This window comes from Diplotaxodon limnothrissa, linkage group LG3 (genome assembly GCF_057381915.1).
Source record: "Diplotaxodon limnothrissa isolate DT_005_m linkage group LG3, D_limnothrissa_male_GT1.1, whole genome shotgun sequence".
Classification (NCBI taxonomy): domain Eukaryota; kingdom Metazoa; phylum Chordata; class Actinopteri; order Cichliformes; family Cichlidae; genus Diplotaxodon; species Diplotaxodon limnothrissa.
The window spans coordinates 26393235-26418829 of NC_140598.1; the positions used below are offsets into that span (position 1 = coordinate 26393235).

Genomic DNA, 25595 nt, shown 5'->3' on the forward strand with positions numbered 1-25595 from the left:
TAAAAGTTATCCGGTTACAAACGTTGAAACCCTCACCCAGGTATCCCCTGGGGAATTTCCACTCAACATTAACTTCTCTTTGGGCGATCGTGGCTCAAGAGTTGGGAGTTCGCCTTGTAATCGGAAGGTTGCCGGTTCGAGCCCCGGCTTGGACAGTCTCGGTCGTTGTGTCCTTGGGCAAGACACTTCACCCGTTGCCTACTGGTGGTGGTCAGAGGGCCCGGTGGCGCCAGTGTCTGGCAGCCTCGCCTCTGTCAGTGCGCCCCAGGGTGGCTGTGGCTACAATGTAGCTTGCTATCACCAGTGTGTGAATGTGTGTGTGAATGGGTGGATGACTGGATATGTAAAGCACTTTGGGGTCCTTAGGGACTAGTAAAGCGCTATATAAATACAGGCCATTTACCATTTGTCTTACTTTCACAGTTCAAAGTGGGGGAGGGTCTCCTAGAAATCTACTCCTAAATTCATGACACACTCAGGCCTTTACTGCATCTAGGGCAGTGTCAGTGTCTCTACAATAATTCTACATCACACTAAACTCCAGTGATCCAGTACTGAAAAGAATCGACAAACTGTTGATACCTTTGCTCAAAAAGTATTTTCTTCAAGATGGATGAAGACAGATTGACTCTTATGTCTGTGAAGGTTCTCAGTCATCCAGGTCATCGTAGTCAAAGGAGCTTGCAAAGAAAAGCGTCTGGACTTCTTTAAGTTGCTTGAAGACGTTTCACCTCTCATCCGAGAAGCTTCTTCAGTTCTAAGGTCAAATGGTGGAGAGTCCCAGATATAAACCTAGTGGGAGTAACCCCCCACAGAGGGACAAAAGGACCCCCTGATGATCCTCTAATCACCTGAGCCAAGGTGTGAAACTGGGTGTGGGTCCCAATCAGCCAGAGTTTCGGGTGAGTTCATTGTGAAACCTGGCCCCACCTTATAATGCGAATTCCTGAGATCAGATGGCCCAGGATGTGAGTGGGCGTTAAGGCGTCTGGGAAGGGATCTCAAAACTGGATTATAGATGGCAGAGAGTTGGTGTCGTAAACCACCGCCTCTGTTCAAAGATGGTCGCTCACAGTGGACATAGATGGCTTCTTTCACTCCTCTTTCAAACCATCTGTCCTCTCTGTCCAAAATGTGAACATTGGCATCCTCGAAAGAGTGTCCTTTATCCTTAAGATGCAGATGGACTGCTGAGTCTTGTCCTGTGGAGGTGGCTCTTCTGTGTTGTGCCATGCGCTTGTGAAGTGGCTGTTTGGTCTCTCCAATGTAGAGGTCTGGGCATTCCTCGCTGCACTGTACAGCATACACCACAATGTTAAGTCTGTGTTTTGGCGTTTTGTCTTTCGGGTGAACCAGTTTCTGTCTGAGTGTGTTGTTGGGTCTGAAATACACCGGGATGTCATGCTTGGAGAAAACTCTCCTGAGTTTCTCTGATACACCGGCTACATAGGGGATGACAATGTTGTTGCGTCTGTCCTTCTTATCCTCCCTCGCTGGTGTCTGATCTTCTTTTCTGTGCCTCTTTGCTGACTTTAAGAACGCCCATTTAGGATAGCCGCACGTTTTGAGTGCTTCCTTTACATGTGTGTGTTCCTTCTTTTTTCCTTCAGGCTTAGAGGGAACATGTTCTGCCCGGTGGTGTAGGGTCCTAATTACTCCATGTTTGTGTTCCAGAGGGTGATGGGAGTCAAAGAGGAGGTACTGGTCCGTGTGTGTGGGCTTCCGGTAAAATATGTAAAAAAATACACTGCACCCAACATAATTCATAGTTCAGCAATACTGATCAATCTAATAAACTTAAACCTATACCCTATTCTGGTATTTTAAAGAGTACTTAGCAGAAATATTTAGCAACCTAACTAATAGCAAAAAAAAAAAATAGTTAACCACCCCCCACCCTCCACCTCATGATGCTTAATCGACGTAATCAACTTTAATTTGATGCAGTGTGGGAAAAAAAACTGTGGCTGTAGCTACAACCGTAGCTTGCCTCCACCAGTGTGTGAATGTGAGAGTGAATGAATAATGGCATTGTAAAGCGCTTTGGGTGCCTTGAAAAGCGCTATATAAATCCAATCCATTATTATTATTATATTTTACATCAGATTAAAACTTTGGGTGTAAGATTCAGATAATTATTTAATAAAAGCTAAACATTTTAAATGAGAATAAGAAAGAAAAGTATGTCTTTGTGCCCCCTTTTCTCTGTTAATGCCATATCGGCCCCCCTGGCTAAACTTTGCCCGATATCCGATCCAGTAATTTAGGTCAGTATCAGACCGATACTGATATGTAATATTGGATCGGTCCATCTCTAGTAGTTATATGGCATTTTTGTTCATATAAAGCATAACATTGAGGCATATCAAATAATTCTTTACCAATTATTCGTAAGTTCTTTACGAAACTTTCTGTTCATTTTGAGTCTACATTTATGCCTGGTTGCATCCATTTCACACAGCGGAAGCAGTCTCAGTTTACAGATCTGTTTAGTGGTGATGTAAACAAAGTAGTCTGCCAAAGAGTATTCATCGGCAAGTTCAGTCAACACAGTCGCTCTGCTTGGACATGCAGTCAGCTCAAAGGCTCTGGAATGTTCCCTGTAAGCCTTCTCACTATGAAACACAAACTCTCCTGAACAATACAATACAGGTGGACTTCAGATGTACAATGGAATTTCTTTGCAATAGTCTGAGCCATTTCTTCTTTCAAAACATCAACAGGAACTGTTGAGACATTTACGACCTGTAAAGGAATGTTTTCAATACTAGATGACCCAAATGATATGAATTAAAAATGACCACCTTACCTAAAATACCATTTGACAATTAAACATTTGTTATGTTTACAGGAGGGTACTGCAAGTCTCCAAGTTTATTAAGTAGAAAAATATTTAATTTCAAAAAAATTAAGAAACAGGAAAAAATATCTGTTCATGTTTTGTATTCCCTCCTCATTGTACTAAGAACACATCAATTGTTAAATAAAATACTATGCAACAGTTGCAACTTACAAACTTACAAATTTCAACAACCCACACACAACACAACAGTTTCCGTGGTAAAGCCAAACTAGCTTGTGTGCAGAATTTGAGTTATAAACAGTATCTACATTTTGAATAGCTAAGGCTTTCATATTAGGATATCATGCTCGTGCTAGCATGAAATTCTGCTATATTGTTACACTAATGTGTTAGCTAGAGTGGTATAAACAGCCAGATTTAAAAAAACTAGACAAAAATGTGAATAAATAGAACTGAAAAGAATCGACAAACTGATGATACCTTTGCGCAAAAAGTATTTTCATCAAGATGGATGAAGACAGATTGACTCTTACTTTTCCAAGATGAACGTGAAGCAAATCATGAGCTTTCCTGCCTCCTGTGGTTTAAAGTCACGTGTGAACTTGTGATATCGCGAGTCTTTAAGGCAGCTAACCACTCTTATTAGATTTTATCATGTCATATCAACAAGAATACATTTAAGAGGTGTTAAGTTGGTAAATTGCATGTAGATCTTATATGATTTTATTACATTCACCTTAGAGACAAACATTTATTTTGTTCAAATTACATGTTCGAGTCCTGTAAATCCAATAAGCTTGACTTCATCTACTTTTTCTCAGGCAAGTGTGAGCGAGTCTACAGCTTTCTACCCCCAAGTCTAATCCCTTTACTTTCAGGGCCATGTCCACTTAATACTACACTGTATGGTTATATGGCATCTTAGTTCATATAAAGCATAACATTGAGACACTTCAAATAATTTCATCTGAACAGTATTCATGAGTTCTTTACGAAACTCACTGCTCATTTTGAGTCTACGTTCATGCCTGTTTCCATCTGTTTCACACAGTGGAAGTGGCCTCAGTTTGGTGGTGATGTTGTAACTATGTTTGGTTAATGCCTCAACTCTGTGGTGTGCAGACAATCATAGACAACGAATTATTTATCTTTTAGAGATTATGTTTATTATGTGGATATGAACAGAATGTTCTGGTCTGGCAGACACATTATACAAGAACAGCAGGTTTTAGTAGCACAGAAGCTGAATGTCATTTCAAAATTCAAAAGAACAAATCAACTTTTGCTCTTCTCATTAAATAGGCAGTAATTTAACATGCTTGTTTCATATAGCAGGCACAAAGATGTTAATACACAAAACTGTGTGTTGTGCTCAATAACCCACATCATACTGATATCCCATGAACTGCCAGTTATTCAACTCTGTCATTTATCTCCTACCTCTGAGAGGCGCTACTGAGCTTCCACAGATCACAGGTTGTAATAATATCAGGTTAAATGTATAAATGTTCACACCGTTACATTCAAGGTGAGATCAAATCTGCACACATTCAAACAGCAGGTCAGGAAACCTTTACAGCGACAGGAAGCAAAGACAAACATTGAAGAGCAACACGTGTAAAACTTTATCAGTAAACAAACTGGTATAAAAATCAATAATAAATAATCTTGACATGTTTAAACTGAAGAGTCTCCTTCATGGAGGAACAAGTTAAGGCTTCATAGATCAGAGGAAACATGTGACTCTGCAGCTCCATGTAACACATTTCTCTTTGGTTTCATAATAATATCAGATTATTCAGTCACTCAGTTCTAGCTGATAAATGGAGCCTGAGCACTTTGTGTTGTGTTTGTGTTGTCAGTCAGTGTCTGTAATTATTGTGTAACATCTAAACACGAGGATCAGTCTGAGTCTGACCTCACAAACAGCTGAACCTGAAGATGACACAAACTCACTGATTCTGATATTGTGACAGAGACGACGCTGAATCCATCACTGTGAACAAACTTATTTCTGTCGACATCAGTGACAAAGAAGATGTTTGTCACATAAAATGGTTTTTGTTGTTGAATATCACTGATCTTATTCTCAGATATGTAACTTTTCTTTGTTTGAATGATGAAGTCCTGAATGTTCCACATATAAATAAGGCAAAAGTGTAAATAACACTGTTTAAGAACATAAACTTTTCCACTGAGATGAGCGACTAACCTGGAAGCTAAAACAAACTAATAACTAATACTGATGCACGCAAGCAAACAAAAACAGGAACTTCAAATCTCTGAGAGCTGACTGATGTCCTCTGAAAGTTTAATAACACTAAATGAAGTCTGGCTCAGCAGGAGACTCAGACTCCAGGAGTTCAGCTGTAAAAAACTCACATTTCAAACAGACTACAGTTCAGCAGGTTGATGGTGCGGATCCTGACTCTTTGTTTTTTCATGTTTTCTGTAGATCAAAAATCCACCAACAGCAGCAACAAGAAGAAGAACAGCAGAAACTGACAGACCAACTTTCAGTCCAACAGATCCATCCTCCTTCCCTCCATCTTCCTTCCCTCCATCTTCCTTCCCTCCTGCCTCCTTCCCTCCATCCTCCTTCCCTCCATCCTCTGTGTCTCCTCCTGTCTGAGCTGCAGGTGAGAAACAGGTGTGAGGTGTCAGCTGTCAGGTAGGTGATGAGTGAAGAACAGAACAGAATCCATTTCCTCTTCAAACTGCTGTCAGACATTATCTACTGCACTCTGATCACATCACTCAGACCAGCTGCTTTCTACAAAGTCTCATCAACAACATCTTTAGAAACAAACATCAACAAGCAGGAAGCAGCTTCACCTCTGATCACACACACACTCAACTCTACTCACTCACCTGGAGGAACAACATGAAGGTGGATGATGCTGATGGGCTCTGAACTGCCTCCACCTCTGGGAATGACAACACACTCGTATGTTCCAGTGTCATTAATCGTCACATTGTTCAGAATCAGAGACACGTCTCCATCCTTCATCTGTCTGTCCAGCAGATCCACCCGGTTCATAAAAGATGGATGCTGGTCGTCTGGTTCAATTCGCTTATTCTTGTACAAAAGCACATATTCATCTCCCAGGTCAGCTCTGCTCCATTTTACAACACTGATGGGATTATTATTTGGAGCTCGACATGTCAGAGTGACGTCCTGTCCAGACTCAGCTGTGATGTTTTTCTGGTCTGAAAGAGGAAACAACACAGAGCAGATTGAAGTGAGACGCTGGAACTGACTGCAGGTCAGATTTGAAAGAAGCCCTCCCACTCTCAGCTTCATACAGCAAAGGGACTGTTACTCATATAACAACCTTCTCCTCAGCTGATCATTCACATTCTCTCACACACACACACACACACACACACACACACACACACACACACACACACACACACACCACTGTTATCTCTGCCTCAGTGCTTTCTCAGATTTGCACTCTGACCAGCAACAACTCAGGGTTCAGTATCCTGAGGAGAAAGTTCTTGTCCAAGGAGACTTTAACATGCAGGCTACAGGAGCCAGTGATCAATCCACTGACCTTCAAACGGATAAATGATCCTCTGTCTCGTGAATTAGGAATGGCCATGCACCACCCACAGAAAAGAGAAAGAGCTCTGAGATGGTTGCAGTGAATGTCAACAGTAGTAAAAATGTAATAAAATGTAGTCTATTAGTCTCAAAGAAGTCATCCATTACAGGATTAAATGACTACAGGCCTGTCTCCCTGACATCTGTGGTCATGAAGTCCTTTGAGAGACTCGTGTTGAGACACCTCAGCTGGACACCCTGTAGTTTCCCTACTGGGCAAACAGGTCAGCTGAGGATGCATCAGTATGGGACTGCAGTAAATCCTGCATCACCTCAACCAACCTGGGACATGCGCCAGTATCCTGTATCCAACAAAGTCATCCCAGACATCCTGCAGCAGAAGTTCACCCAACTTACCCACCACCACCTGTCAGAGGACTACCAGCTTCCTCAAGATTCAAGATTGACATCAGGCACACAGACCATCAACAGTGGGCTGCACCAGAGGTGTGTTCTCTTGCCACTGGTCTTCTCTCTCTACACTAATGACTGCACCTCAGGAGAAGCATCTGTGAAACTCCTGAAGTTTGCAGATGACACCACTGTCACTGGTCTGACTGGGAACAATCGAGTTATCCTAAAAACAGTAGGTGGACCAGTTGCTTCCAGTCAAAGACTGTCAACACTCCACCTTCCAGCCTTTCAACAACTGTGAATCACTTCAGATTATTAGGATCCACCTTTTCAGAGGAACTAGTCCTTACACATATAAACCATTTTTCATTAGTACCTAGTTGGATCAGCTCAACACTGTATGACTCAGCTCGACTCTTTTTCCATTACAATTGAGAACCGCTTAATAAACAATCATATGATCCTATGAGCAAGCACTGTGGTGACAGTGGGAAGGAAAAACTCCATTTTAACACGAAGAAACATCCAGCAGAACCAGGCTCAGGGAGGGGAACACATGTGCTGACCAAGGGGTGGAAGACAGGAATAATTGAGATATATGGACGGTTGGCAATTGGCCTACAATGAGCCAAGACAGCTGAGTCAGGAAGTTGCGTTTTTGAAGTAAAAGTTTACCAACTACCAGTTTGAAGGCCTGTGGCACGTAGCTGATTATTACAGACAGGTTGATCGTGTTTAAGATTGAAACATTAATTCATGGTAAAAGTCATTAACCAGGTACTAAAAAGTGCCCGTTATCAGGGACTACCACACGATGGAAAACTAAAAACCATGCTGAGCCGACTACAGTAGGTAGAAATGGAAAAAAAGGCTAATAGGCTATTAAAGAGAAGGCCAAGCAGAGGTTGTTTTCCTGTGGTAACTCAGGAATTGCAGCGTCTCACAGTAAAATGCAAAAGCGTTTCAAAAAGAAGAGATTAATGCGGCAGCAAATCATTCGTACACTTCCTGTATCGCTAAATTAGTTCACGGACATTCCCGTCAGAATGCGTCATAGAGCAATTTTAGTGGCTACAACTTAACACGCTGCACATATAAGATGGTTTCTCCCAGCAGATAGTTTATATTTCACTTTAATGTGCTGCGTGTAAAAGAATCAGTAAACACTGGCGCTTCCTGCTGTTTTTAAACCGAAACTCTGAACCAGGAAATGTGTCCAGCATCTGTTAACGAGCTGATCTAGAGACAGACACCTTCATGAAAACACTGGAGTTAAATTCAACATAACTCGTTAAGCCATTATTGAAAAAGATGCTCTAAGTTGTGGCATCTGAAGGTGCCTTCAGATGCCACAACTTCAGATGCCACCGGGGATGCCAGTAACCGAGTCAGTCTTTCATCATATTTATCTCAGAATAAAGTACCGGCCAGTTTAAACAGCAGCTTTACAACATGTTTGACTTTATAATAACTAAATTTAACCTGCACAGACGAAGGCAACCAGACAAGTCCAAAACGCAATATATATTTTGGCAGCCATCACAGTTGGGGTAACGGGAAACAAGGTTTGATCAAACACTTCCGCATTATGTGTTGTGATGCGTTTCATTGCACTCGGAAGGCTAAGAAAGACCCTTGCCACTCGCTCGCACTGTGAAGGTTTTCATTTACTACTTTGCAAGCTAGAGCCATTCATTGATGAGTAGCAGAGCGGTGCAATGCTAGCCTTGTTGCAGGTAAAACCATGACTGCAGGTTGTTCATGTTAGAGTTTGGTCAGTGCTCTGTGCACGGATTATTTAGCAAGTCTAAAATACACCACAGTGGGGAACAGATTCAAAAGATTTAGTTTTATTACAGGTACATTCCCCGCCTCCATGTCGGATTGTTAACTTGAGCTTCATGAAGCTGCTCTGACTTTCCCAGTTTGAAATACAGACTGAGGACGTGATCAATCTGAAAATTCCGACTGAGATCTGAGATCCATTTCTTCTTCGTCTAATTTGTCTTCTTCTTTGTGATGTTGTTGTTGGCCAATCAGCTTACAGTACCAATGGTACTTTAGCGTTACCTACTGGAGTGACTGGAGAATAGCAGGAGGAAAATTTGTACGGTAAAAAAACCCAAAACGAAACAGAATTATATAAAAACAACTGAAAAACAAAACTGCCAGTCCTACCAAGAGGTTTGACACACCTTTTCATTTATTATATTTTCTTTATCTTTACTACTTACCTAATACAAACAGACATCAAATATATGAAGCAAGAGATATGGAATTATGTGGCAAAGAATAAGAGAGAATAAGAACTCTAAATATGTTTTATATTTTAGATTACACTAAGTAGCCACCTTTTGCTTTGCAGAGAAATTTCAGTCTGCCTTTAAGCCACGGCACAGCACTGAAACGGCCTTGCTTGGAGTTCTCAATGACCTATTTGTAAGCACTGACTCTGGACGCTCTGTGGTCCTGGTTTTATTGGACCTTTCCTCTGCTTTTGATATGGTTGATCATAACATTCTTCTACTAAGACTTGAGCATACTGTGGGTATAAGAGGCACTGCCCTCAACTGGTTTAAATCTTATCTTGCTGACAGGTCTTTTTCGGTTAATTTGGGCAACTTCTCATCTTCCTCGGTAGCTGTACGCTGTGGTGTGCCTCAAGGATCTGTATTAGGCCCTATTCTCTTTTCACTATATCTGCTCCCTCTTGGAGCAATTTTTGAGAAGTATAATATTGCCTTTCATTGCTATGCTGATGATATACAGATTTATTTTGAGATTACCGACGATCTTGCTATGTCTATCTTGCTATGTCTTTTCACTATTGCTATGTCTTTTCACTATTTTCGTGAATGCTTGCGTGAGGTTAAAGGTTGGTTCAAGAGTAATTCTCTTGTCCTGAACGAAAAGAAAACGGAGATCGTGGTGTTTGATAGTAAAATCCCCCGCGACCAACTGTGTGCTGCTCTGATGCCTTTTGCTAGCTCTCCCTCTGACTATGCCAGTAATTTGGGCATACTACTGGATAGCTCGCTTAAATTTGACAAGCAAGTGTCTGCTGTTGCGAGGTCTAGTTTTAATCAGCTGCGCCTCATTTCTAAGGCTAAGCGCTATATTCTGCACATTGATCTGGAAAAACTCATTCACGCATTCGTGACTTCCAGGTTGGACTACTGCAACTCTCTTTACATTGGCCTTTCCTCCACCCTTCCCGTTAGATTTCAGACTGTCCAGAATGCGGCGGCACACCTTTTGACAGGAAGCAGGAAGTTTTCTTCCATCATTCCTGTTCTTGCTGGCTTGCACTGGCTTCCAATTAAATACCGTATTCAATTTAAAATATTACTTTTCAGCTACAAAACCATTAATAACTTGGCGCCGAGCTACCTCAATGAGCTTCTCAGGTTACACACTCCTGTCAGAGCACTTAGATGTGCTACCTAAATTCTTCTGGAGCAACCTCGTTCTCGGCTGAAGTCTCGCGGTGACCGCGCGTTTGCTGTAGCTGCCCCGGTCTTATGGAACAACCTTCCTGTCGCTATCCGGGCGTCTGACTCTATGCCACTGTTTAAATCACGGCTTAAGACTTATTTGTTTAATCTTGCCTTTCCACCTAGTTAACACTTGGTGTGCGCTGGTACATTTTTTATGCTTGTGAACTACTTTTATATCTTATGATTGTCAAGGTTTTTATAATTGATACGTGCCAGGTCCTTTCTCTTTTCCTTCCCATCTCCCTTTTCCTATTTTATTTTTGTCAAGCATCTTGGTATACCCTTGGTTTTTTAGTGTGCTTTATAAATAAAGTTTATTATTATTATTATTATTATTATTTTGCTTTACTGACAGCACCATAAACCATTGGCCTTCTCTCAGTCAGCGAGCTTAATGATGTAGTCACCTGTAGTCACCTCCATCATTACTTTAAGAACTGAAGGTCAGTCAGTCTGGAAAATTGCTAAAAGTTTGAATGTTTCCCCAAGTGCAGTTACAAAAAACATCAAGTGCTACGATGAAACTGGCTCACATGAGGACGACACCAGGAAAGAAGACCAAGAGTCACCTCTGCCGCTGAGGATAAATTCATCTGAGTCACCAGCCTCAAAAATCACAAGTTAACAGCACCTCAGATCAGAGCCCAGATAAATGTCACATAGAGCTCCAGTAGCAGACACATCTCTACGTCACTTCTTCAGAGAAGACTGGTGAATCAGGCCTTTATGTTTAAACAGCTGCTAAGAAACTACGACTAAGGAAAAGCAACAAGGAAAAGAGATTTGTTTGGGCCAAGAAACTCAAGGAATCTCAAGGCTCATGCTGTCATCACACAAGTTTTGGGGTTATTATTACAAGTTACGTTTAACATCGCTCTTTAACCCATTATTGAAAAAGCTGCTGTAAGTTGTGGGATCTGAAGATGCCGCCGGGGACGCCAGTAACTGAGTCAGTCTTAAACCAACCGATACTTTCCTCTGTTACAAACAGGATGAAAAGTAGCACATTTAAAACATGTTTGACTTTATAACAACTAAATCTAACCTGCACAATTAGAACCAGCAAAGTCCAGTAAAATGGTAGATATATTTCAGCAGCCATCACAGGTAACGGGAAATCAAGTTTGATAAAAACACTTCCGCAATAGCTGTTGTGATGCATATTGACCTTCTTTTTTTCTTCGTCATCTACGTTGTCTTTGTCTTGTACATTGCTGCCTGTTATGATGATTTCTGATATGAGGTTCAGTTCTACAGGTCAAGTGCCACTATGACCCTCCAGAAAATAATGAGGTCAGGGGATGATCGTTCAGCTCTTTAATGGCAGATTTAGCGTGGGTGTGGGTATGTGTGTGGTTCAGTCTTATGGACGCACACTCTCATTGAACCCACATAAACTGCTCCCGAGCATAACTTGTGATTCACACTGCCTTCATGAACACCATTTTCCATCCCAGTCAAACATTACTCACAAAACTCAGAAAACTGCATCACAGTCCTGCCTTCAGAACACTGCCTACTGGACGGGAGTGTGATCGGAGAACATAAACAGCAGGGTGTAAGATGCTAGCAGGCATGGCATACGTGGAACACCATAACCAAGTGGCCGGTGTCATGCCAAGGTAAGCATCCCCGACAGAATCTGTTTCCCCTGAGTCAGGAGCAGGATCTGGCCAATAAGAGCGGACCCAGTTGACTCCACCTCCTTTCCAACAACTAGACACGGAAGTAGTGATGTTTCACATTAGTGAAAGTATTGTTCCATTACCGTTCAGTTTACGGGTTACAATAGCAAATGATTTATTTATTATTCTAACGTGTTATTGGATGGGATTATTTTAATGAACCAAGGACATTTTGTCTGAAATTATTTGTATCCCACTGTAACTTTACTGTATAAAGAATTAACATCTCCAAAATTTCAGGAGTAGTTATTCATTATGAGAAGTATTTGTAAACTAATAATTAAGAATATGGGATACTTTGTCCGTGATTTGGAAAGCCCAGTGCGTGCTTGCGACACAAGGGAAACATATTCTGTCGGGGAAACTTAACTTGGCACAACTCCCACATAAACAAACATCTGTCCTAAGTATGGCCTGAAAATCCCGAGGTCAAATTGGGACATACCCCGTGGTTGAGAATCCTGGGGGATTTCCAGATAAAGACAGACAAACTGGTGATAGCTAACCACCTGGACATAGTGGTGGTTGACAAACAGAGGAAGACAGTTGTAGTGGTAGATGTAGCTAATATGAGTGAGGGCAACATCAGGAAGAGGGAACGCAAGAAGCTCGAGACATACCACGGGCCCAGAGAAGAGCTTTATAAGATGTGGAGGGTAAAGGTCCCAGTGGTGATCGGTGTGCTCAGAGGAGTAAACTCCTATACTGCAGAGTGAGTGATTCCAGAGGATCCCAGGAGCAACATCGGAGATCTCTGTCCACAAGAGCGCAGTTCTAAGAACACTTAAGATACTACTCAGTCAGTGTGTTCAAGTCTGTAGTGATGGGAAGTTCGGCTCTTTTCAGAGAGCTGGTTCTTTTGGCTCCCAAATGGCTCTTAATTATTATCTTCTGTAGCCTCATATTTTAGCTTTACATGGCAAATATGAATGCTTTGCGAGTTGATAACCACTTTTGCATTCAGTTTTTTTTATGAGAAACCTTATAATTGCCTAATTTGTTCTGTTACAAAAGCAGGCATTCTTACTTAAGTTTACTATTTTAATCAAACTTTTACTTTTAATTTAACACAAAAACAAAACACTGTAAACAAATCAATAGAGCAGAAACAGAACCAAACTCAGCAGCCAAACAGTATGTCCTCAATGCAGATTGACGCTCAGAAAAATCAAATTCCTGCTTCGTTTATGGGTGTCAGTCATATTTATGTGTTTTTGTGACGCATTTGCACTCTCCTCACCGCTGTTTGCCGTCTCACTCACAGGCTGAGGGGTATTGATGTGCACAGTGATCCTGAAATATTAATACTTCCATTACCAAAGTTTGCAGTATCAGTTCCCATATGAAAATATCAATATCTAATTTAGGTAAACTCTGAGTAAGATCGGCAATTAGAGGGATAGTCGGTAATACCCTGTTAACAGGAACTACAATCACCTTCCGCCTCTCCTTCATGTGCGTGCTACGGCTCCACAAGAGTGTGAGCCAATGAAGCACAAAACATCAGACCACAAAACACACAATCTTGACTTTGTTCGCAGATCATAACTGTATTTGCGTTCAGCATAGAAATTATGCTGTGTGTGGGACGACAGTTAAACATCAAACCTTGTTAAGAAAAAGTGGGGAGTCGGCTCTTCTGATTCACTACAAACCATCGGCTCTTAGAGACGATGATTTTGCTCATGACACATCACTACAAGTCTGACTCTGTCCTGCAGCCTAACAAAGGTAGAACAAATATCACTTTAGTTTGTGGACTGATTAAAGTGAAATTTATTGCTGACTGAAGGTTATTGTCAGTAACTCCTGCAAATGCAACAGTTTATAATCTTCACACTCATCTTCAAGAAGAACAGGTACTCATTCATTACCTAGCTCTTTGCAGTTTAAGAAATTTTAAAGTGTTTGTGTTAATTTTATATTTTTTCCTGATCTGTAAGATGCTTCACTCTGTTTGATCCGGGACACATTTGCTCCTGGTCAGTGCTCTGTGTTTGTCTCATTTAGTGAGTCACAAATACACAAGCATCACAGTAGAGATCACAAGTTTTACTGATGTTTATGTCACCACTCCTATCCTGGACTGTGAACTCTGGTTGGCTGCAGGTGCTCTGACATTCAAGTCCAAAATCAAGTTGAGGGAGTGTTTCATTTAAGTTCAAAGTGGGAACTTATATTTACGTATACGTATTTGGGAATGCAGCACAACCAGGATGCTCATATAGTGGTAGATGTAATGTTTCAGTCATTTGTTATCAGCAGTGTTGGGACTAACGCGTTATTAAGTAACGCGTTACAGTAACTACGTTATTATTGTGGTAACGAGCACGGTAACTAGTTATTATGCCAAAATCAGGAACGCGTTAGTCGTTACTGGGATTTAGATAGGCTCGTTACTCGTTACTTCTAGTGGTGGCTATCGCGGAGCTTCCACAGATTCAGTAACATTAGCAAGTGGTGGGTGGTGGGTAGTGGTGGGTAGCTATTGGTGGGTGGCACAGTGCACTTGTGGCAAGTAAACAAGCTAGAAGACTGGCAAAGTTATGGAAGCAACACATTAACAAGAGAATTCTGAGTAAAACCAAAGTTACTTTCCCTAGTAACTAGTTACTTTGAAAGTAACGAGTAACTTGAAGTAACTGAGTTACTTTTGAGAGAAGTAACTAGTAATGCAACTAAGTTACTATTTTAAAGTAACTTACCCAACACTGGTTATCAGTAATGATAGTTGTTACTTTATAATACACTTTATTACAAATTATATATTCAGACACTGAAATGTGTGAAACAAATAATTTTACTGAAACTTAAAATAAGTCGAACAATTTCACCATTATTGAGTCTGTGTGCTTTTATTATCAGGTGATAAACAAGGTTTATTAGATTAATATTTTATATTATGTTATACTGCGTCAGTCAGACTATAAGACGATGAAGTCTTATATCTTGATGTGAGCTTTCTACTCAGGGTTTTTTCTTCCAGTCCAGAGTAGAAATGTTTTAGTTAATAAACTGGCTGTTGTTTTTTTTCTCACAATTTTAATTATAAACTAGATATATTTCTACTAATGAAATTAGTTTGCTAACAGTAACAGGGGTGAGTCAGTGAATGAGTCAGTTGGGCTTGTGAATCATGATTCACAAGTCAGTAAAGTTATTCTCGACAAGACAAAAACTGAACCAACTCTAATAAACTAAACTAAAACACAGAAACTCACTCTTAAAGAGACCATAAACACAAAACAAGAATCATAATCTCACTGGAGGATTATCAGAAACATGTTCATCATGAGAAAAGAGGTGAAAACACAAAGGTCAAAATGACGTCACTGTATAAAAATGTATATTGTACCATGGAGGAGGCAGCATTTAGCTGTAGCCTCCATAAAACCACAGCTGATCTGGAGAACTTTCTCCACCTTTGATTGTCTTTAAGTTGTGTTGGAGCCACAGAGAGCAAATCTTTGTTCTTTATGGAGAACCAGTGAGGCTGTTTGGACTTTCCTATGAAACATCAGTGCAGGAGTCTCTCAGTAGGGGAGACCGGGGATAGTTGTAACGTGGGTCAGTTGTAACACTTCTAATTTCTCCAATCAGGGCTAAGTTTCAAATGATGTGACTCATCCTGTGCATGCCCAACTCAGTTCTGCTATCACATGTGAAAAATCAGCACATTTTGTCAAACACAGACAATTTAACATGAAAAAAAGTAATTTGTATGCCAAAAAGTAAGTTTTTCTACTTTATTTCAATGTTTAATAGCATTATCTGCTTTGCAGTTAAACTCATCAAATTTAAATTATGTTATTTGTATGTCTATGGGGATATATTCTGTGTAGGTCTTTAGTGCTAGTGTTTTAGCCGTTGGCTGTAATGTTAGCTAGTTCATGGCTATAGGAGTCTGGGTCAGTTGTAACAGCAACAGTCTGGGTTAGTTGTAGATGTTACAACTTACCACACTATTACTTTAACTTATATTAAACAAGTTGGGGCAACGACATCAGCACAGAGAGGTTCACTGGTCGCTTTTGTATATGCGGTTAATGCCATCGGCAACACAATTCCTCCACTGTTTGTGTTCCCACACATACATTATGCAGACCACTGTGTCAGAGATGGACCAGTAGGAAGTACTGGTAGTGGAAATAAATCAGGATGGGTGCAAGAAACAGATTTCCTCATCTTTCTGAAGCACTTTGCAAACCACACCAAGGTAAGCCATGATAAAAAGTAATGGAATTGCGATGCTGGTGAACAACTACATTTTTTCAGCTTCATTGTTATGTTCAAAATTGGTGCAAGAGTTGTAGGTTATAATGCCCACTGAGCCAATGAGGCCAAACTCAAGGAAGACCAACCAAAATTAATGAAATATTCATTTGCAGAAAATTCCATAATTTGTCTTTTTTGGGGGGTTGGAATATGTTCAAAAGCTGGATTTCTGCATTCTGTCACACACACACATAGTTGCATAAATGGCTCTAAGTGCATTCATGTGTTGAATAAACAAAGATTACATGTTAATGTTTTGTTAGTACCCTTATTTCATTGTGTTACATTTCACCCCAGGATATGTTACAACTAACCCAGACTATGGGGTTAATTGTAACATTTCACTCTTTGTGTTTGAGGCCATACCATGCAATGGGTAATTGTGCTGCGGAGAAAATAGCTGCACTATTTAATAGCCGAGACATGTAAATACTTAGCATTACATTTTGAATCCACTACCTTAAACGAGCTCCAATTTACAGACAGAAATGTCAAAAATGTTACAACTATCCCCGGTCTCCCCTACATCTGTTTACAGTGAGGACAAAGAAGCAGCAGAAACACCCACATAGTAAACATGTAGAGACAGGCAGCAGCAAATAATCTGCAGAGAGCTCGTCTGTCTGCTGCAGACTTGTTGTAAGTCACAGATCAGATTACTTAGAAACAAAAGTGTATTTAAGACTTACTGTTTTGCAGGGATCACTTGAAGACTCCTCTGATCATCAGGATTGAATGTTTATCCATTGAAAGATTTTTTAAAAAAAAGGTGTGAGGTCTGTTTTTTCAGTGGTAAAAAGAAACCTGCTGTTTAATTACACTCAAAAGGTTTTACAAAAGTCAATTGTTCATTAATCTAAAGATAAAATAAAAAAGTTAAATCTCTGTGGGTAAAGCTACCTCTGTACCAAGCAGCCACAGACCAAACTAACCTGTATTCCAGTGTATCAGCCTGTTTTACACAACACACCCTACAACACCTTAGCAACCACATTCCTATCTCCACTGTTTGTTCCATATATGGAACTATTGCACATCTACAGGGGCAAAGTAACAAAGTAACAGCCTATGGATCCAGATAAACTTGGTATTATGATTGAAAATAAAATTTTATTCTAATTCCTGTACAACATGCTGAGAGCAGAGATTTAAAATATATGTTACATGCTTAATGTGAATGTGAATATAAACAATAGTTGTTTTTTTTTACAGTAATTACATAAACAAACACAATTGTGTCTGAGAGTCAAATTGAGTCACTTAAAATCCAGTGAACTGTTCAAGTTTGTCAGAAAACTGCTTACTGACTTTATTTAAGGGATAATTTTAAGGCAATATAAAGGCTTATTTTGTAAACTGACAGAAATCACTTTAATAAAGACTTTAATAAAGTGGTACCTAAATCTAAAAAATAGAATCTGTCTTTTTTTTATTATTATAAATACGGTGCTGATGGTCCAGGAGTCCCAGACATTCTTTCCCAGCCTCACATGCTGCTTCCTGTCCGTCAGGAAGTCAGTGATCCACCGGCAGATGGGATCAGGCACATTCATCTGGGAAAGCTTGCCTTGGAGATGGTCTGGAAGGATGGTGTTGAAGGCAGAGCTGAAGTCCACAAACAGGATCCTGGCGTAGGTTCCTGGGGAGTCCAGATGCTGCAGGATGAAGTGTAGAGTTGACCTGACTTTTAAAAAATAACTGGAAAAAAGCACTATGCTGCTAAAAGATGAAAAATAGATATTTGCAAAATTCTGCCTAAATATGTATTTTACCTGGTTAATGTGTGTGGCGGGGCTGCAGGGGAGGCGGACACACCTTAGCGGCACCCGTAATCATGCTTTGCCGCCTTAACATCTGTGCTATTCATGCTGTTGTGTTGGTGTGTGTCGAGCTGTGAGCTTCAACACCAGCTGTATGTGTACAGCAACCGTGTGTGAAAAGTGGTCAATAAAGAGATGCTGAAAAGCCTGTTCATGCAAACATTGTCAGGTCTGCCGTGGCATGTTTACAATGGGATTTCTGCTCCTGAACCTCAGACCTCAGCGTCTGCAGATCTGTACGATTTACGACTTGCAGGCTGTACGAAGTCACTTTCATCTTTACGCAGGACTGTAAGCTGTCGTCTGTGAGGCGTGAGCGGTGTTTGTTTTTAACATAGTTCACGGTGGAGAACAGCTGCTGACATAATGTGGATCCGAAGATCCATAATTGGCCTACCTGGGGTCGAAAGTCTCGATAAATGCACGGCTTTTCGGCAGGTATACCGGCTTCTGCGAGTGTGACGCTTATTTTGAGCGATGAAAAAATAATAGAATATAATTTTATTTTTATATTTCCATATCACAATAATCTTCCAATTTAGAACTACAAGTTAAAAAAGAACTAACATCAATAAAATACACTCCAACTAAATAGTTCTAATTTATTTTCTCAAACCACACGGAGCCACTATAAGGACTAAAGAGCTGCATGTGGCTCCGGAGCCGCAGGTTGCCGACCCCTGCCCTAACCCAGTGATGCAATCATTGACCTCATGACCCTACATAAACAGGAAGTACTGGGGCGGCCTTTCCCATATACCTGTCTTAAATATAGGACCTGAATAAAAAACATGGACAAACATGGTAAGTATAACCAAAACAAAATAAAGACACATAATTTAACCGGACATTTGCCTGTGAACAGAAGAAAATTCAAATGATTAGTAGTGTTTGCTTTAAAAAACATACGCATGGATGTAATGGATGTAACTACTGCTACCACAAACAAACCCGGGATAGTGTGTGTTAAGCAAAGTTACACCAGCAATGTCTAAATTAAAGCATTATGGGTGACTGTAAAATAACAAGAAAATAAATCATCAGTATGGTTAAGTAAATGACTTCATGGTAACCACTTTGTCACACAGATTTCCATCAAATGTTCTAAGTCTGTTTCTGTCCTGCTCAGCTCTGTGCAGCTTGAAGTCGTTTATCCTTCATATACCTGAGTTGTGAGTTGATTCATGGTGTGGTTTGGTTAGCCTAGCTTAGCATGATGGCTGTAAACAGGGTGAGCAGCTAGCTTGTCTCTGTCCACAGTCAAAGATAAAGAGCAGCTGTACCTGGGCCTCTTTGTTTATCCATAACTGACGTCTTCAGCTGGTTCACTCTCTGCAGAATAAAACATTTAAATTACTGCAGATGATTTTTTATGCAGCTTCATGAAGAGATTATTTTAATAAACCACAGCAGCTTTTTAGTTTTCTCATTTTCACACCTCTGCTGTGAAACACAGACTGACCACAGAGCTGCATCTTCTTCTAATGCAGACTGACACACTTAACCACAGAGCAGAAAGCAAACATGTTCTCACAGCATGAACACTATTATTAGACCAACCACAACACCCTGCAGTCTCCTCAGCTTCAGACTGCAGACTGTAGTTAAACTACAATCTAATTTTTCAACATGTCAAGTCTCAGAAAATAACAGATTATTTCAGATTTAGAATGAGGCCTGAAAAAAAAATTAAATGTTGGAGTCACATGAAAATGAAAAGCCAAAGGGTAATTTTTAAATAAAAGCAGTGAACAAGTTCTTCATGTAATTAACATTCACTTTGAATGAACCGATGGTTTGTTTTTAGAGTTTATTGAAATGCTTTTCCACATGATATCTCCACGTTCCTTCCTGTGTTTAAAATGAGCAGCTCTGTGTTGAAACAGCTGCAGCTGAAGTGTTTCTTTCTATCAGAAACAGGATGCTGGACGACTGCAGAGCTGTTAGCTTCAACCACAGACCACAAACACACAGTCCAGCTCACAGTGAACAACACTCAGTAAGTACAGAATTAAACACACATGTGACCACACTTATTTAAATGTAATGTTTTACTATTACAATCCACATTTATACATTGCTGATCAATTCAATTCAATTTTATTTACACAGCGCCAAATCACACCAACAGTTGCCTCAAGCACTCATGCCATCCCTCACTCTGTAATGTCCTGATAATCCATCTTATCAGAGACAGAACGATCTACATGAAGATCAAGATCATACTAAACTCAGTCTGAAATGTTTGAAGAGAAAATGTGTTCATCATTATTCTGATGATGCACATTTTCATGTTTCTTGTTTGAACAATATTTTCATTCCTAGTTCCCACAATATAAAGATTCACAAAAATTCAATGAAAAGCAAATCTAACCACTCAGCAGACATGTTGAGTATCAGAATCTGCTTGGTCTGATTGGCTGTGGATGATGTGATAGCTTGATAACATTGTACACGACATGAGTGATGATGTCATCTTTTCCAGCTTCTTCTTGATCCGCTGAAATTTTCCAAAATGAAAAATAATATAAATTAAATATCTAAACAGAGATTACATTTAACAAAGTTGTTACTGTGATGTGAACTTTATTCTACTAAACAAACTCAGACATGAAAGATCAGGAAGTCTGAGTCTCACCTTCAGGTTTCCTGTGAACACATCGTCTCACCAGCAGAACCAGTAACACCAGTAGAACCACAACACAGACTGATCCAACACATGACAATGCAGGAAGAAGATAGGAACCAGGAGCAGAGGTGGATCTAGGTGGAGGTGTGGTGGTGTGTTTCTCTAAAATAAAGCAAACAGTCATTAAGTTGTCGTCACATTGTGAATGTTGAAAGCTGCAGAAACACAGACAGGTGAGTGTGTCACCTGTGACAGTGATCCAGCTGGATGGAGACTCTCCATGACCGCTGATGTCACACTTGTAGAGGCCTTCATCAGACCTGGAAACATGCTGGATGGTCATGTGACCTGTAGGCTGCTTCCTGATGAGGGAGCCATCTTTATAGAAAGCAGCTGGGAGGTTGGAGGGAGTGGTCTTTGTTTTACAGAGCAGAGTGACATCATCTCCCTCCATCACAGGGAGGACAGGACTCTGCAGGATCACTGATCCACCTCAACACAGAGACAAACTACAGCATTTCATCCATTTACACACAGCTTCATCAACACTAACTCCACACACTCAGCTTACCAGTGACTGTCAGGTTAACCATGTTACTGATGGGACCCTCTCTGGACTCACACCAGTAAACTCCACTGTCCACTTGGAAAACATCGATGTTACATGAAGAACCAGCTGCTTCTCCCCACCCATCTCTACACTGACTCCTCTGTTGTTTGCTTGTGTTTCTCCTCAGAGTCCATCCAGCAGAGCTGTCGTCCTCCTCACAGCTCAGAGACACAAAGTCTCCTTCAAAGAACTGAGAGCTGCTGGGACTCACAGTCAGACGAGCTGTGAGGGTTAAAATGAAAAACTGCTAAGTGGTTGTTTTTTTTGTTCAGTTTTATATGTGCGCTACATTGTGAAACATGAACCCAACCAGGTCATATCACTGAGCATTTCTCAGGTTTAAACTGTGACAGAAGAAGGTTACTGACCTTGGTTTGTTGTGCAGCTCAGCAGTGAGATCAGAACTAAAGAGAAATGACACTCAGGTTGATTTGAGGTGAACATAAAGAACAACTCCACACAAACTCATCTCTCTGATATATCTGCTCATTTTGTATTTGATGCTTCAATACATTTGGTTACTCAATCCATCCTGATGAAACATTCATCTGATTTAGGATAGAGGGACAGCTGGAGATAATCACTGATGTTATATAGAGAGATGTAAGCTCATCAGTCCATCACAGATTTAGGCAGTTTAGAATCACCAGTAAACCAAACATGTCTTTGGACTGTGGAGGAAACTTACACAGATCACTATGTAGTTTTTAATGTAATTTACAAACCTTTGTGTTTTATCTCCAAAAGTTGATTCTGTTCATATGGACGTAGCGTTTTGTGGGAGAAACGTTTCGTCACTCATCCAAGTGACTTCTTCAGTCTCAGCTGACTGCAGGTTTCCCCAAACTTATAAACAGTACATTTGCATAATGACTGAAACCAGCCCACAGAAGGAGCAATGGGCTGGGAGCATAGCTGGACTGGCCATCGGGCATACCGGGCATTTGCCCGGTGGGCCGCTGGCGATTTTTTGTTTTTATGGGCCGATGGATTATTATTATTATTATTTTTTTTAGGAAGGGTATATATAATGAAAGGTGTTGGATTGGCCAATTGGTCATGATCGACTCTGGGCTGGACCAATTACAGCCGAGGAGGCTAGATGCACCCGCCCCCTTGTTTAGCAATCACGTGATTTTCGCGCATTGCATGCCGGGAACTCGTGGCAAAACAATCCAAGTACCGCATCAAATGCAAGCATTTGCAGCACCGCAAAACGTTCATTCTCCGGTTCCAATACCTTCTTGTTTTTTCTTTGCTGCACAAAAAAGGAATGTACAAAACAAAAGGAGAACAATGCCGGTCCGTACAAAGACAGACTCGACGAAAAGACAAAGAAAAGATACGAGGAAAAAATCAAAGGAGTGAAAGAGTGGACAAAAGACGTCAGCGTGCTGCCCAACTTTCACCACGCTCAGATTTATAATCATACGCTTCTTGGAGTGAGTGCATACACTCATGAAGTTTAGTAACTTCAGGTCACTGCAACAAGCCCAGGTACAGTTTACCGACGGATGGGTACAGGACCTTGAAATGCACCGTGTAGAACGAAAGACTATTGTACGTATCATAAGTTTACCAGTCTCACAAATCGTCTTCATAAATACACATTCATTAACAGTTTATTAATAGGACCTTTGAGCTCAACGGTAATTAATTAGTAGTGGAAATAATTTCTGGTAGTGTAACAGTGTTTATGTGGTATTATTCCACTTGCCACAAATATCAGTGTAATGGGGAAACAGCGCCCCCCCTCTCGGTGTGGCTGGCTGCAGTAATCGCTGCCAGTCTGCCGTAGCCATACGAGAGGTGAGTTGTATTGTTCCGCACACAATATAGCTAAGTAGTACAGACACATAAAACATGTTTGATTAGCTGAAGAGCACCGAGTGTAATAAGTGCTTAGTGGACACATGTCCAACACCAGTTTTATGTACTTTTCATTTGTTTATTAATGTGTGAAACTGTACGCTAAAGCGGAATGCTAATGAGATGTTCTGCCGTAGTGTGCTGTGCGGAGTGGTGTGTGGCGAGCCTGTGCACTGATAATACACCGTTGTTTCCATTCAGGTACATCATTTGTTGTTGCTGTTATTTTATTGTATATTAGAAATTGTAATATTGCTGCAGTAATCGCTGCCAGTCTGCCGTAGCCATACGAGAGTGTGCTGTGCGGAGTGGTGTATGGCGAGCCTGTGCACTGATAATACACCGTTGTTTCCATTCAGGAAATAAAGTGGCAACGATCGATCAGAGACTCCTTGTCTTTTTAAAAACACTACACAACGCAGCGTCGAGGAGTCTGTTTGGGCCGAACTGTTGCAGCGGGATGAAGCAGAAACCGGTTACAGTAGCATTACAGAAATGTAGCAGTGACAATAATATTGTAATGACCTGGCTGGGGTTGTTAGCCAGGTGCATTCTGGGTATTGTGTTGTCTGTGTTTTCTATCGTTCTGCTAGTTCCTATGTGTTTGATTCGCATGTTGTGTTAGTGTTATGTTAATGTAAGCCACAGTGAAGTTGATGTGTGTTCTGTGGAGTGGGTTGAATTGGCATGGTTGGCTGACACCGCGACTCTATGTGGTGGGAGCGTGATAGGGGTTTGGTGTCAGCAGCATTACGTTGTTGTAGAAAAAGATGGTAAATAAACGACTGGTGTGAATCACTAAAGCCTCCTGCTGGATCATTTGGGGATTATCAGTCTGCTGCTGAGACACTCGGGGTTGTGCGGTGTATGACGACGAGTGCTCTCCATTTGTTGCGAAGTTTAGCGATACCTGCTAGAGCCCTGCTAGCTGTTTTGGCTAGTGAGCAGTTTAGCCAGTTCAGCTCCACTAACCCACGGTTGTTACAATATTGTATGCTGTAATCGCACTGGACAATTAGTGATACAAAACAACTGTTTTACCCTGTGAATAAAAGTATATGTTTTTGTCAGTGTACCATGGTAATAACAGAAGCGAAACACAATATTGTGTCAGGACAATTCACTATTTATGCACAATAAATAAAGGAACATAGCGCGACAATTTCTGTTCAGCGCCAGACTTGCTTGTAACCTATATCACCAATTATGTTAAGAAAAATGACGTATTAACTACTACAAAACTCTGACCTTTGTGGGAATGCTTGGAGCAGACTAACATGTGAGCTGGAGTGTTCTGAGATGTTATATTTGGTATATCCAGACCATCCGTCGGCTCTTACTTCGGAAACATGGCTTAAAAATTTCTCTTCAACGACGTAATCCGATTAAAAAAAACGATCTCTTTACCCGTTGGCTTCCCGTGGCTGTCATGCGACCAGCTATTGCAGTTAATAATACAACAGCTTCTTGGCATTTTTTGGGTTTCTTTTTATCGCTGTGTAACTGAGTTCAATTGAATGCCTGCGTGCGCTAGTACCTCTTGCCACAAGTTCCCAGAATCCTTTGCGGTTTTACCCCTGAATGACGTCACATTTTCAATCTTTATCCTGGTGGGCCGGTCTCTAGTCAAAATGCCCGGGCCGATTTTTTGTCCCAGTCCAGCCCTGGCTGGGAGGTCAGTTCCTTGATCATAATTATGCAAATTCTCATGACCACTGACCAAAGACCACTGATCAATGGTCATGAGTACCATTCACAGAGAGTTGGGGAATGGCTGCAATCACAGCATTGTAAGATGGTGACAGATGTACCCTTAGGCCCCCTGCTCGTTTCAGAGATGGTCTTTCCCTTTTCACGTAAATGGCCTCCTTGACGCTGTCTTATTATCATTTCAGAGCATGTAAAACTTTCCAGAAAAATTTGTTTCTAACTGACATAAATGTATCCAGACAGTTTAAACTCCTATGAAAACAGCTCTTAAATTGATCATTATAATTATGAGCACTGACTACACTGTGATTATACAGAAAATATTCTTCTTCAGACCTGCAGTTGGTCCTCGTGGTGTTTGAACTTGAATTCAGCCTGATTTGTTTTCATGTCTTCTCCTCCATCATCAGTTATCAGGAGAGCAGACAGTCAAAGTACAAGAATTCAAACAAACACAGAGATTCTACTTACAGAGCAGACACAGCACAGATGTTTCCTTCATCGTCCTTCTCACTCATTTGAGCTTTTTTTCATTTCTGTCACTGACACCAAGTAAAGCCCGCCCTCTTCCTCTGAGCACCAGCTTTCTATTGGTTCAAATACAGAGGTGGGGACCTGAAGTTTACTTGGTATAAAGAAAAAAAAACACTCTGTAATATCTTGTTTTTTCAGTTGTCAAGTATTCAGTCTGCTCTCAGTGATCTGTAGTTTGGTTGATGAACAAATCCAT

At 40.8% G+C, this 25595-nt stretch overlaps 3 protein-coding genes across 3 annotated transcripts in view; all 3 read right to left on the reverse strand.

The window, feature by feature from the left end:
- LOC146635120 (uncharacterized) overlaps positions 1 to 25595 on the reverse strand; it is an 82753-nt gene that overhangs the window by 21805 nt on the left and 35353 nt on the right. The gene's annotated exons all lie outside the window — the stretch shown is intronic.
- On the reverse strand, positions 5198 to 8310 carry LOC146635121 (programmed cell death 1 ligand 1-like). The gene is made up of 3 exons (XM_085349812.1): positions 8253 to 8310; positions 5675 to 6013; positions 5198 to 5436 (listed from the first exon to the last, which is right to left on the reverse strand). The coding sequence occupies exons 1-3, from the start codon at positions 8308 to 8310 to the stop codon at positions 5198 to 5200; spliced, it is 636 nt and encodes a 211-aa protein (XP_085205938.1).
- Positions 20444 to 25367, reverse strand: LOC146635122 (low affinity immunoglobulin gamma Fc region receptor II-like). The gene is made up of 6 exons (XM_085345972.1): positions 25337 to 25367; positions 21655 to 21690; positions 21248 to 21508; positions 20923 to 21168; positions 20686 to 20838; positions 20444 to 20547 (listed from the first exon to the last, which is right to left on the reverse strand). The coding sequence occupies exons 1-6, from the start codon at positions 25365 to 25367 to the stop codon at positions 20444 to 20446; spliced, it is 831 nt and encodes a 276-aa protein (XP_085202098.1).